Source organism: Arachis stenosperma, chromosome 3 (assembly GCF_014773155.1).
Source record: "Arachis stenosperma cultivar V10309 chromosome 3, arast.V10309.gnm1.PFL2, whole genome shotgun sequence".
Lineage (NCBI taxonomy): Eukaryota > Viridiplantae > Streptophyta > Magnoliopsida > Fabales > Fabaceae > Arachis > Arachis stenosperma.
The window spans coordinates 162,018,886-162,032,547 of record NC_080379.1 but is presented as its reverse complement, the minus strand read 5'-3'; the positions used below and the strand labels follow the sequence as shown (position 1 = coordinate 162,032,547).

Genomic DNA, 13,662 nt, shown 5'->3' with positions numbered 1-13,662 from the left:
GCCATAGTTGGCAGAAATGAAAATTCAGTTAGTGAAGACCATTGGAAAATATCTATGGGATGAAAAATTAGTGCAGTTGAAGCTGAAATTAGAATATTAAAAATGTGGAATATTATGTTGTATGTGTTTGTTATTATTTTTGGAATTGTGATTGTAGCTTGTGGATTAGGTGTGATGAAATATATGTAACTGTATATCAGTTATTTGAATGAAGCATTGTTATGTATTTAATGAGAAAATAGAAATGGAATTTTATGTTCTCTTTGCTAATGATATATCCTGTAAAATTTTTTAAAACTGGGATTATATATGAAGCTGCTATGAGTCTGTATATGAAGACAAGATTAGGAGCTGGCTCTAATAACTATATATGTAGTATGCACTTCCATTAGTGAATAAATTTAAGTGTATAGTTCATTTGTGAAAAAGATATAAATAGATGAGATGTTATGACAAAAGAAAATCTAATAGAACCTTGTGTGGTTCTTGCACTTGACATAAGACCCAGAAATAAGTAATTCATTAAGTAATTCATAGTCATTAATCATTATCAATATCACAGCATTAGCAACAGCAGTATCTGTATCATACCTTAGATACCCTAGATAACATAGTTTCAAATATCCTAAACCAAAACAGATTACTCTACATAACATAGTAACAAAATATCAAAAGAGCATAGTTTGATCAAATGCTCTCTACAAAATATGTTATACACAATTTCTAGTCAACATTGCAAAGCGGTTTCTATTTTGTTGTTGGTGGTTTGAAGCCTGAGGTGGGGACGAATGTCATAAACTCTGCCAAGCGTGCAGCTGTCCCAGAACTTGCTCCTTGCATTGGGTCCACATTGAAAGTTGTTTTCCTCTTAGATTGCAACTTTTGAGGCCTTGTCACCTGTTGTGGAGGTGGAGGTGGGTCTGATGGAGGGACCTAGTAAAATTGTGAACAGAAATAGTGACCAATACAACCCAACAAAAACCAATCAATATGTTATCAAATAGTATCAATCAGTTAGATCTACCCAACATTTACTCGTGTATTATAAATCAATATAAACCAGTTAACAGTTAATCAAATATTAGAAACCAAACACTACCTGTTCCTGATTTTCCGGCTGTGAGTAAGTGGGTTGGGTGAGTACAATCTCTGAAGCATTTGCATCAGCAATAGCTTGATGTGGTGCTAATGAAGCATTTTCATTAATCTCAACAGCTTGGGTGTTAGTAGTAGCAGCGTTTGCTGGATCTGTACCCTCTCCAGCCTTAGAACCTTTTTCTTTTGCAACAACAGCCGCTGCTGCATTAACAAAGGCACTAGCAAGGTCATCAACTTTCCTATGAGCGCAACTCCTCTTTCCTATGAAGCACCTACTAGGAGAAGATAATCATCATGATAAAATAAAATAAAATAAAAAGAAGAAATGGTAATGGAGAATAGTACTGAAATGATGTTAGAGAACATACATATTGATAATGTTATATTACATGGTAATGTGTCAAAATCACTACTTAATGCCAAGGATACAAAAAAAAAAAGAGTTTTTCATATGCATATAGGGGTTTAAGCTAAATAGAATAATTGACTTTGGTTGAATAATATTAATTGCAAAACTCCATCGGGCCTTCTATCAGCTTCAATAATTTACATAAAATTAATTTACATCAAATTCTTCAATGGTAATAAAATGACATTGACAGCAGATCCATTAAGTACCAACATAACTTAAATAAAGGAAATATTCTTTTGCTGCATTGAATGATTGCATATAAAGCATAATATATTATAAAAAGAAATTACGATTTGAAGGAGGATTTACAATAACCAGGTAATCTCCAATGAAATTCAGACTCAATTATACAACAGTGCTTGAAATATTATATGTACTCACATCTTTGTAGAAATTTTTATGTAAAACTGAAATCCAATTTCAGATCAGATTGTGTAAGTGAAAGAACCACTCGAGTTTTATGAGAGCCTGCCTCTTATGATCACTCGTTCACTTTACAAGTAGGAACAGTTGCTAGATTTATTGCAAAATAATCCCCTGGAGGGGGAATTGATCTTATGATCACTCGTTCACTCTACAAGTAGGAACAGTTGCTAGATTTATTGCAAAATAATCCCCTGGGGGGGGGGGGAAATTGATCCTGAAACCTGTTGTACAAAATAGTATGCATTAGAATTAGTCTAATATGTTAGACTATTGATACTTAACATAGCATAATCATCATAAAGCTAAAAAGAATGGTATTTAGAATCACAGAAATGGAAAAGGTATAATTATTCTAGAAATTTCTATAGTTTCACTAAATTTCAATTAATTTTCTATGGTTTAAAAGTTCGTAGTCAAGTTCTTAAATCAAAATTTTCAATTAGATACTTGCAGCTTAAACATTTCTAATTAAGTTCCTGTATTGTACAAATGTTTTAAGAATTGTCCTATATTAGCAATTTATGTGCTCTGCTACATTAGATGAAAATATGGAAACAAGCTCCTTTTTTAATGTGATAAGGATCCGTAGAAAACTATGCCAGGATAAGGGAAAAAAAGAATATCTAGAACAAGACGAACATAATGAAAAAAATTAGCATAAACTCTGTTAACGAAACAATAATCAAAAGTTAAATACACTGCAATGACTGGCCAAAATACAAAATCCTCAGTTCATGATTATCACTTAAACATTCATGGTGGTCATTGATGCATACAATGTTCAGTACAGAAAATATTTTATTTTTACAAGAAATTATCCAATCAACAATTAAATTAAAATAGGATATGAAGGAGTATAATTGTTATTTTAAAATAGAATATGAAGAATTAAAGTCTGCTCAAACGGATAAAGAATTGAACGCTTCGGTTGATCACAGTCATACACATGCAAAAAAATTAAACCCTAACATACAAAAATTCTATCATCATCAACAACCATAATCAACCACATTCTCCCAAAGTTTCACTATCAAGTAGGGTGAAAAAAATGAAAAACACCACACAACCAACATTTTCTTAAAAACAGAGCACGATAGTTGAGAGCATCGATTTTGTTACTAACCTGTTTTTCAAAAGATGACTCTCAGGTAATTAATCTTCACAATGGGGTAGAAAGAAGTAAGAAAAACTTCAAAGCTCCATTACTGTGACATCCATGGTACTTCTCTGACGGGAAGGAAAACGAGAGGAAGTGGAGGAAGAGAAAGAGTCAACTCAGTCTTACCTTTGGAGTGGTTAGTGTTTAGATTTTCATTTAACCCCTTCCTAAGGGATACGACGTCGTTTCTAACAATTTCGGCGCCAACAGTAAAACGGCGTCGTTTTGAGACTGCCAGGTGTCATTTAAATTTGCCAGGTCAGCTCTCCGGCGACAGAAAACGCTGGAAGGGCCAAATTGAGGCTCGAAGCAAAATTTCAGGATACATTTAGAGTCAATTGAAACTTTGAGGGCTAAATTAAAGCGGAGGTCAAATTTCAGGGGCCAATTTGAGTATTAACTCCTGTTAGAAGGAGCGGGCTAAAATTTTAGGACCGCCTCACTAGGTGGGGCGAGGCGGACCAGTCCATCAAAATACGAATTTCTGATGGGGCGGAGCGGACTTCCCCGCTTGCCACCCCTTAACATAATAACCTGAACTAACACTTAATTAGATCGGCAAAGTACATTAACTAGCTAAACACGTAACAGCTAGAAATCAAATAATTATGATTGTATGCGTGATGAATGATGACTGATGACCTGGTATCGTACGTGAGTGTATATATATAATATGTAAAGTCAAGCCTCTAATAAAAATGTTTGGCCTTACTTAACTCCTTTGGAAAAATTAAACATCTCATATTTTGCGTTGACCAAATAATTTATAGAAGTACAAAATTTTCGTGGGACTATATACAATTAAAATATTTTATTTATTTGACAAATATGCATAAGAAGGGAGTAACTTGAAGAGAGAAATGGTCTTCTATGGATTACTTTTATAATAATTTAAGTTTTTGTTTTTTTGTTTTTTATAAATAATTGTATAAGCTAAGTGAGATATAGGGCTGCACACGGATCGAATATAGTCTATAATTCTATTTAATCCGCACTGCACTCATCGAATCAGATCAGATACGATATCCGCATTTTTTCAAGTTGGATCCGATTCGATCAATATACTTGCGGATCGAATTGGATCGGATATCAGGTATATCCGTATCATTCAAAAGAATTGTTGTAAGGCCCTTTTTTGTTCTAGAAAATCTATTTTTTCACCTGTTTAAGCCTATTTACTCTTAAAATATTATTAATAAAATTTTTTTGAATAACAAAAAAAAAATAATAACACAAGATCTAAGTTTAATTATTTAAGTTAAAGTATAATATAAAAAATTAAAAATAAGATATCGTAAAATTCAAAAACAATACACTAAAATTCATATCACATTAGGATTTACTTTCTTAAACTATGCTATTTATATGAGACGTGCAGATATGCGGATATGCGGATTAGATCCGCAGATATCACTGTCAAATCCACAATCCAATCCTACCATAGTGCGGATCGGATTTGATAATATTACCGCGGATAATATCCGTAAAATTCGGATTGGATGCGGATAATTACCGCGGATATCTGAATATTATTATATCCATGTGTAGCCCTATGAGATAGCTTTGTATGATTAATTTTTATATTTAATCCTATAAATTATAGTAATTAACCTTGTCGTTCCGCAGCCAGGGGTGAAAACGGGGCGGGTTTTTGTTCTATCTGACCCCGTCCCGCCTTACAATAACCTGCATAAAATTTGTCTTCTCATCCGTGGGTAGTAAATGATTGAACCCTAATCCGCCTCTATAATTATTAAAATCTAATAAATAAAATTAAATTTCAAAATTTATATAACCATCATCAAATACATAACATAAATTAAAGTAAAATTTTAAATATGATACAATATTATCAATCATTTTACTAATTATTTTACATATATTACACATATTATATATTAAAATTATATATTATATATATACTGGGACAGATAGGGGTGGGTAGTACCTAAAATTCGGTCCCGCCCTGTCCTACTAAAAACCCGCCCCCGGTGCAGAGCGGGTGAGCGGGTAGGGACAGGGTAGGTACCTGCAAGTTCGGGTGGTGTTGCCATCCCTACCCGCAACTAGGTCTTCCATGATGTGTCACATTATGATTTGACAAAATAATTAACGATTTTCAATTATCAACTTCACATAAACCCACGTATATTTAAACTTATCCTAATGTTATTGGCACTAAAACTACTTTGACTTCTTGTATTAGCTAGTGATTGCAATACTATATATGTGCAAATTTTGTTGCAGGTTCTCATCCTAAGTCACAACAATTCTGTCTCTTGATATAAGGAATGGCTGGTGTTGTTGGAAAGCTTGAGGCAGAAATTGAGGTGAAGTCAAAAGCAGACAAGTTCTGGAGTGCTATCAGAAATTTTGCAACCATATTCCCTAAGGCCTCACCATCTCGTTACAAAAGCATTCACATTATTCAGGGTGATGGCAAGGCTCCTGGCTCCTCCATGAAAGTAACTTTAGACATAGGTATGTAATGTTTTCTTTTTTTTTTTAATTCGTTTCGATATATATACATATACATAACAACGAATATTTTGCTAATTAAGTTCTTATAATCAGTTAAAAAAATAATTATTTTTGTTTACATGATAATATATAATTATACCGCTTGTATAAAAACTTTTTACATCCTGACCACAGAATTTAAGTTCATTTTCTTACATTATTAGTATTATTATTATTGTTGTTGTTGTTACATGTCAATGAAATATAGGAGGCTCAAGAGCATTGGAACCATATATATATACACTACCTTTTCTAGACAAGTATTAATCAAAATAAGCAATAAATTAGAATGAGTATCCATAAGCATGTAATAATTAAGACTAATAAGAGATTATGTTATATTGTTATTTGTATTTTTCATGAATAATTTTCTTCTTTTTTTTTCCCCCCCTCTCTCTCTCTTTTCAGGCCATGAACTTGTGAACACAGCAACAGAAAGGATTGAAGATATTGATGATGAAAAGAGGACATTGATTTATAGTGTGATTGATGGTGACCTTCTTAAGTACTTGAAAAGTTACAAGGGATATATTAGTGTAACACCAAAGGGGGATGATAATGGAAGCATTGTGAAATGGGTGTGTGATTATGAAACGGTTAGCCAAGAGGTTCCTGAACCTATTTTTATCAAAGAATTTGCAACCAAGATCTTCCCAGAGGTTGATGACTATCTTCTAAAAGCATAAATTTTTAATGGGTTTTATGCAACAATAATGTGATGTGTTCGTGTAAGAATAATGTTGCATTTACATATATCATATATGCGTGTGAAATACTGCGTTGATTTACATCTTATTCACCTAATTAATAGGATTATTGTCAAGAATAATTATGCAGATGGATGGAATGTAATGAAATGTAATACGATACAATATCTAATACAATATCTATTACATAACCATGAGATGGTTCTGTCCCTTTTTTTTTTTCAATTTTGTTAGATAACTAACTAATGATGCAGTGAACTATAATCAACTAATAAAAAAAAGTCCATTAAAAAAATAGGGACTAATTAAATTTTTTTAAATTGTGAATAATAAATGTGTCTTTTGAACATATAGTTTAGAGATTGGAAATAATATTTATTCGTAATTTTGTATCTATCACTTATAAATATATGATAGATTATAGACTAGGATTATGCCAATAAATTACAAATCTAATTTATTAAGGATGAAGTCTAACCTTAATCTAAAATAAAAGCATTAGGGATTTTGTAACCATATTCCCCAATCCCCAAGGTAAATGCATTGAGATTCTTCGGGGTGATGGTAAGATGGTTCAAGGGGTTGCAATGAGTAGGATAAGATAAGGTTTGGAGTCAACTCTAATCTTATCTGCGGGTTGAAATTTTTATATAAACTCAATTTTATTTTATTCGCGAGTTGAGAATATCCTAATCCTAACTTTACCCGTTCTTAATTCGGGATATCCAATCTTACCCGTAGGTTATAAAAAAGATGCAATATTATTATAGAACTTGATGATAATTTAAAAAAATTGACTTTTATGTAAAAAAAAAAAGTATTAAATTATCAATTAATGATCTTTTTTTAGTGACTAAGAATTTTTTGTATTTAATGAAAGATATTTAGTTTAATATCCACTTGAAATATATTTTTATATAAAAATATTTTACCAATCATTTAGGTGGTAACCTGCATCCTACTCGACCTGTACAAAAACTCTACCCGCATCATATCCTACTCGTTGCGGATCGAATTGACAACCCTACACGATCGAATGAAATTAAATTAGGTACCCACGGGTAAGATGCATGTTACCACCTAAATGGTTGGCTTTGATTACAAAATAATTTTAGGAGGCGAAGGTCCTTTTTTCCGTTAGTTATTTGATATGATTATTTAAGCAGTGGATATAAAAAATAATTAAATTATTGATGTGATACTACATAATTATCTACGGTGAGTGACAGAAGATTGAGGGTGTTGATGATGGCAAGAGGACAATAATTTATAGCGTGATTGATGGGGATCTTCTTATATTATGTATTATTAAGTATAAGCGTTACAACATATTACAAGTGAAATACATTGTCGACTCACATCTCATTCATCCAGTGTGATCTATAAATTTAATTCAATGAATGAAATGTAAATTTGATCAAGAACATTATGTGGCAACTGTCAACTTATACACCTTACTGAAATACAAGACATATCCACAATTTTAATATATATTATGATTATGATTATGACTAAAAATAATAAGAAGTTAAAATTGTCTATGAAACCACTCTACTTCTATGCTGTCAACTGCTTCCAAAACAGAGAACATCAAATTGCTTCATCCACGGTGTTGCTTATTTCAAATAATTGTCAAATGAAAAGAACAATAAAATTCAGAAGCCATATCTATTTGCTGTTTTTCTGTACATTAGGCCTCACAACAGCACATCACCTATGAGATGTTGGGGGCATGGGGTATGCCACAGGACCCATGTTCATCGGAGCCCCGGGAACCGGAGCTCGGACACCATAAGCCATGTGTGCGGGAGGAGTAAGATTCACTGGCGTGCCAACTGCAGACACAAGGGGTCCTCCTCCTATCGGTTGTCCAATGGTCGGAGCACCAAATAGTCCTACAGTTGGAGGACCAGTTGGGGTTGGAGGGCCTTGTTTTGGTGACTTTCCCGTGGAGTTTCCAGCTGAACCATTCGTTTGACCGGTGATTGGTCCTTGAGGTGCCGACACGTCTCCATTGTTCACACTGGTGATATCGTGTATGCTTGATCGCCTTCGATCTTTGTTCATCGAGTTCAAACGAATGAAATATTTTTGGGCGTGGCTTGCTACTTGTGTAGGAGTTCTTGTCACCACAAAATTCCTCGATATACTTCGCCAGTCACCCTTTCCATACTTCTCCAATCCAAGAAGAAATAACCTGTTCAATCAAAATTGAAGATGTTCAAAGAATAAAGATTAGACAAGCGAATGTTAGCATATGGAATAAGAGGAATAAAAATCAGCAACCACTACTCTTGAGATCAATTGCAGCTTGAATAGAACCGAAACAATCCATCACAATTTTGAAGAATATAAGAACGCAATGACATTATAGAAGTGACAAAATGAATTTCTCTGAAGGAGGGGATGCAGCCTCATTAGCATTTTAGTAAGCAGAAGAATGACAACACAACCAACTTAGCTATTAGATTTTGGATTTAGTCTGATGACCCACTTTATGGTCCCTACACGTATTCGATATTTCCGTCTGGTTTCTATACCCAAATGATTTTTGGTTTATGCCCCAAAGAATGTAACTTTGGCATTGGCATACATAAACTTCAATTAATGTCTCCCTAATATATGTCAGTATTTTCCTCCAAGGATTGGTTTTGGAACAAAGTACTGATGACTAATGAGGCTATCATATCACTATCTTAAAGATCATTGGTTTTGCTGTTAGAACTTAAAATCCTCAAGGCTCAATACAAGCAAAATTTCTTAACCTCAGCGCAGAATCTGCTATCTAAGGTTGTAAAAGATGCTGGGTTGTGGGTGACAGTACTTTATTATTGAGCCACAACTCATAAACCATAAACCGGATAACAGATATTTGATACGGAAACATTTCATTGATCAGTAAATATGTAAGTTTTAAGCATGAAACTAATTTTGGTTGTACCATACTAAGGCTAGAATAGAATTTCTTGCTTCATGAGAATGTTACAAAACTGTTCCTCCTTATAGAATGAAATCCACAGTCCTGATTCTGATGAAAGCTAAAAAGTCCATAGCATCCAAGATGTGGTCGCATTTCGAAAACAAAAAACAATATGCAAAACATGTAGAACAAGAAAACATAACAGGAACCTACATCTTCTATCCCCACAAAGCATGCCTTGATGAGAGTTAGAGATCCAAGTTCAGAAATTTCAACGATCCATTAATTACATACACTATTCTTTGACAATTCCATGTCTAATGAAGATTTTGTACTAAGATTTAACTACATTTCTCTTATGTGTAGGCAAAGTAACCATGCTTATGATACACACGTATCACTTGACTGACTCCAGCCACCAAATAGCCTACATGCTAATTCACTAAATGATGCAAGAAACTAGTCTCCGTTATTAATTTCAGAGTGCTTTTGACATCTAAAAGAGTGTGAGAATGATTAATCGTTACTTTTTTACCGAAGAATGAATCCAGGGATAGGATTAAAATTGGAGGTTGTTCAACCCTATTAATTGAGCCAACCCAGAAGTAAAAAAAGAAATGACCTGTCAAAGAAGTACTCTAGCAAATACCTCAAAACACATCAGAAGAAATTACTATTCGAAAATAATTAATAATCAAAGTGCTATTGATTTCAACCTACTGGAAATCAATTATAACCAGAGCAATGGCAACCCTGCCAAAGGAGCACTACAAATTGCTCAACAATTAAGAGTGAATGGAAACTAAGCTAACAAGATTAGAAGAAACAATTTGTTATGGTGGAAAAGAACTTCTAAGCTGTCATGACACTCACAAAGATTGACCAGGATATGGAGACTACAATCAGATAAAGCTCTAAAATGATATGGTTTAACACAACAAAATTGAGATGAAACGGTAACAAATTAAGATGGATAAACTACCTTATGAAGTTTACTACAGCCATATATAACCGTACCCAGGTTCTCTAAATACTTAAGTAAACAATAAACTGACCTGTGTTCATCTTCTGTCCAAGCAATACCCTTACGCCGTTCCTGATCTGATCTTGAAGACTTAGATCCATTATTAGACTCGCTGTTCGAATTCCAAGGTTGGCCACCCTTCTTGCCACCTCCTTCATCACTAGCATTGCCTGTTGAGCCTTCTGAAGTAGAATTATAAGCCGGTAGAGTCACACGCCCAGATTCAATTAAGTTGACATCATCAACCAGAAGCTCATAGTGTTGTTTAACCTCTTCCAAAGTCTTCCCAGTTACATCGGCAGCAATCTTCTCCCATCGATCCGGATCGTCCTCAGGGTAAGTACCCAAGGCATTCTCAAATGCTTTATCCTGCTCAAAGCTCCACTCAGAGCTACTACCTACTTCATCACCAGCCATCTGGTTTTGTTAGATTCACAAAGGAGAGTAAAGGTCTGTATCCAACAGCTCCACAAATCTAGGTCAACACATGTTAAATGCCACAAACACTTTGGCTTGTTCTATCAATTGCTAAATTATTGGACCTTACATGTTGGCCTACACTGTAAAGTTCTGAACCAGAGCCAACAGAAAATGCCAGGAATCTGACAGTGTTAAAAACCAATAAAAACCCCCAATACTCTCTTGATGTATGTGAATTTCAAGGGTGATTTTGCTCCAAGATTTTGTGAATTGCTTACCCTATTGATGAAAGAAAAGGCAGGAAAGAGTAAAGTTAGAACACGAGAAAAATCTGACTAGTGACAAGAATAATAAATACATAGATGAAATATATGGTGTCTTAAAGCAAGTGGAAAATAATAATAATGAAAAAGGGGGAAAAAATCAGAAATTGATGTGAAGGTAATTAGGGTTGTAGAGTTATAAACTTATAATAGAGGACAGGGACCTCTCAGACACAAACAAACTAGAAAAACCGAGAAGACTGTAATGGATAACAATAGCATTCAATATTTGCCAATTTCCCCATTCCATAAAGGAAAAAAAAATTCAATTTATCCAATTGCCCTATTGATAGGAACAGGTTTAACAGCATAGGACCACAAAAAAAATAATTTTTTCAAATCATAACTGTGAGAGTATAACTGTTACAAAACTCTTTTTTCACATAACAGACATTCAGCATCCTCAAATCTTTGTTTTCCTATTCTTGTGATATATAAGAGACAGCATTCATGATTCAACACTCAAAAAGTTCAGAGTTTTCAACTAGAACATAAGAAACAAAGGCCAAAACAGCATCACTGACATAGCTAAGGTTGAATTCTTAGAAGAAGAAATAGATGGGTATGAATAAAACAGTGATGAAAAAAAAAATTTGTTTAAATGGGCCATACTTCACTTAGACACATTCAATCTCTTTAAAGATGCCTAATCTCAAAATCCTTTGATCAAACACCTATGAAGTACAGCTTAACATACCTCCAGAGTAAAACAACTGTAGGTTCAGTAGGTGAATGAGATTACATAGCTATGTATTATTCAGAGTGATTACTGATTAGCATGTAATCACCTGAAAGAATAAAGTGTTAAAGAAAAAGAATAGGTACAAAAGCTAATCTTTTTTTCAGATTTAAAAAAAAAATTAAAAACAGAATCCTCCATACTCCAAAACATGGAAATTTTTAATGGTCCTAACAAAATAGGAAGGGAAAAAATAGAAAAGGAAATACATTAAAATTAATAATCAACTCAATTAAACCAGATAAAAAGAGAATCTACCTGAATAAAGAAAAAAAAAAGTAAAATCCAAAAAAATCAATAGGGTTTAAGAGGAGGAAAAGCCCTAAACTTGAAATACACTTATGAGTGTAAAATCTTGAAAATAATCAGATTAGATGATTAGATGATGACATTGATGGTTATCCTGAAATATCCCCAAAGAGATGTTTAGAAGGGGTCACTCAAAATCGGTCCCATCAATACAAATAGGACAACTGGGGTTTGAAAAAGCCACAAACACCAACTTGGAAACACCACTGGAATCTGCAGTGCCCCATTAATATCTGACATATGATGCTACCTAATACAATATGAAGAGAGAGGAAACAGGGAAAAGGAATTGAGGAATAAACACACCGAAAAAAGAAAAAGAAAGGATTTTTATCTACCCCTTTTGCTTTATACTTTTCCAATTTTTTCCATACCCAACCAAGATTAAATCTTTTAAAGAATTTTGATTGTTGTTATCATGAATTGTAGGAGCAACGAAGCGTATGAAAATAAAGAAGTAATCACCTTTATCTTCTTTCTTTCTCCCAGAAGCTGTAATGCTTCTTCTTCTTCAATCTGCTTTTGGCCGCAAAAACAAACTTCAGTTGTCAGTCACAAAAAAAAGAGTCAAATAAAACTTGTGTGGGTCTATATATATGTGTTGAAATTGGATCAGTGACAATCTTGAATCTTCTCTCTCATGATTTGATCCACTTTTTTTGTTCTATTAAACAATCAAAACCATACCCTTATCGAAACCAAATCAAATCAACGCATTTGTATTACACAGTACTTAAGCTCTAATAAACTAATGATGAAATGTCTTATCATCGCCTATTTATGATTAATTCGAAATTTAGAACTGTATTTAAGTTTTAGATGTATAAAAAAAATTGATATTAAAAAATATAATTTATGTAAAACTTTTTACATCAAATAAATTAGAAATTTTCTGATAAATGGATAAAGCAATCATTGGTATAAAATTATCATATTAATTACTACCGCATAAAAGATTTTATTGATTTCAATAAAAAATATAAACGGTGAAGATTTAGAAATAATATTTTTTTAACTAAAAATAGGAAATTCGAACTCGTAATTTTTTAATTGAGTATGAAAAAACTATGCCATTTGAACTATTATTTATTGACAATAACTAGTGTATGAACCCGTGCTCAGCACGGAAAAATTTATAAAAGTAAAAAAAAATTATATGTTTAGATATTTTAAAAAAAACATAAAATAATTATTATGTTAAGAAATTTATAAAATTATTCTCAAAATTAAAGTTTAACTTAAAAATAGTGAGTAATAATTATTTTACACTTTTTTTAAGTAAAATAATTATACATTGGTACAGAATTTAAAATAAAATTAAAATATTTATATTAAAATCTTATTTTTTCAAAAACTTCTCCATAAACAACATTGATAGTTAAATTTATAGACATTTCTACGTAATTCATAAGTAAAACTTTTAAATATCTCTTACTCTTAATTCTTGAAAGTGCCACATATAGTTGGCCATGTGTAAAAACTGGTTTGGGCAAGTACAATCTAACATGAGATAAAGTTTGTCCCTGAGACTTATTAATTATCATGGCAAACGATACTATTATGAAAAACTGTCTTCGTTGGAATCTAACTGGGACGGTTTCATTT

At 32.9% G+C, this 13,662-nt stretch overlaps 2 protein-coding genes across 2 annotated transcripts; one reads left to right on the top strand and one right to left on the bottom strand.

The window, feature by feature from the left end:
* The first annotated feature begins 5,338 nt into the window (after positions 1 to 5,338).
* LOC130969407 (MLP-like protein 423) lies at positions 5,339 to 6,492 on the top strand. Its single transcript, XM_057895107.1, has 2 exons — positions 5,339 to 5,576; positions 6,024 to 6,492. Exons 1-2 carry the CDS (start codon positions 5,387 to 5,389, stop codon positions 6,299 to 6,301), a joined length of 468 nt encoding a protein of 155 aa, XP_057751090.1. The 5' UTR covers positions 5,339 to 5,386; the 3' UTR covers positions 6,302 to 6,492.
* Positions 6,493 to 7,597: 1,105 nt separating this feature from the next.
* LOC130969236 (transcription factor SRM1-like) lies at positions 7,598 to 12,769 on the bottom strand. Its single transcript, XM_057894880.1, has 3 exons — positions 12,523 to 12,769; positions 10,298 to 10,965; positions 7,598 to 8,519 (listed from the first exon to the last, which is right to left on the bottom strand). Exons 2-3 carry the CDS (start codon positions 10,681 to 10,683, stop codon positions 8,033 to 8,035), a joined length of 873 nt encoding a protein of 290 aa, XP_057750863.1. The 5' UTR covers positions 10,684 to 10,965; positions 12,523 to 12,769; the 3' UTR covers positions 7,598 to 8,032.
* Between the last annotated feature and the right edge of the window lie 893 nt (positions 12,770 to 13,662).

What these genes read in the sequence shown, in the direction of transcription:
- LOC130969407 (XM_057895107.1), top strand. Translation starts at nt 5,387, where the DNA reads ATGGCTGGTGTTGTTGGAAAGCTTGAGGCAGAAATTGAGGTGAAGTCA. An exon ending in GAAAGTAACTTTAGACATAG is followed by an intron (nt 5,577 to 6,023) that starts GTATGTAATGTT and finishes CTCTCTTTTCAG; the next exon opens with GCCATGAACTTGTGAACACA.
- LOC130969236 (XM_057894880.1), bottom strand. Translation starts at nt 10,683, where the DNA reads ATGGCTGGTGATGAAGTAGGTAGTAGCTCTGAGTGGAGCTTTGAGCAG. An exon ending in TGGACAGAAGATGAACACAG is followed by an intron (nt 8,520 to 10,297) that starts GTCAGTTTATTG and finishes TTGATTGAACAG; the next exon opens with GTTATTTCTTCTTGGATTGG.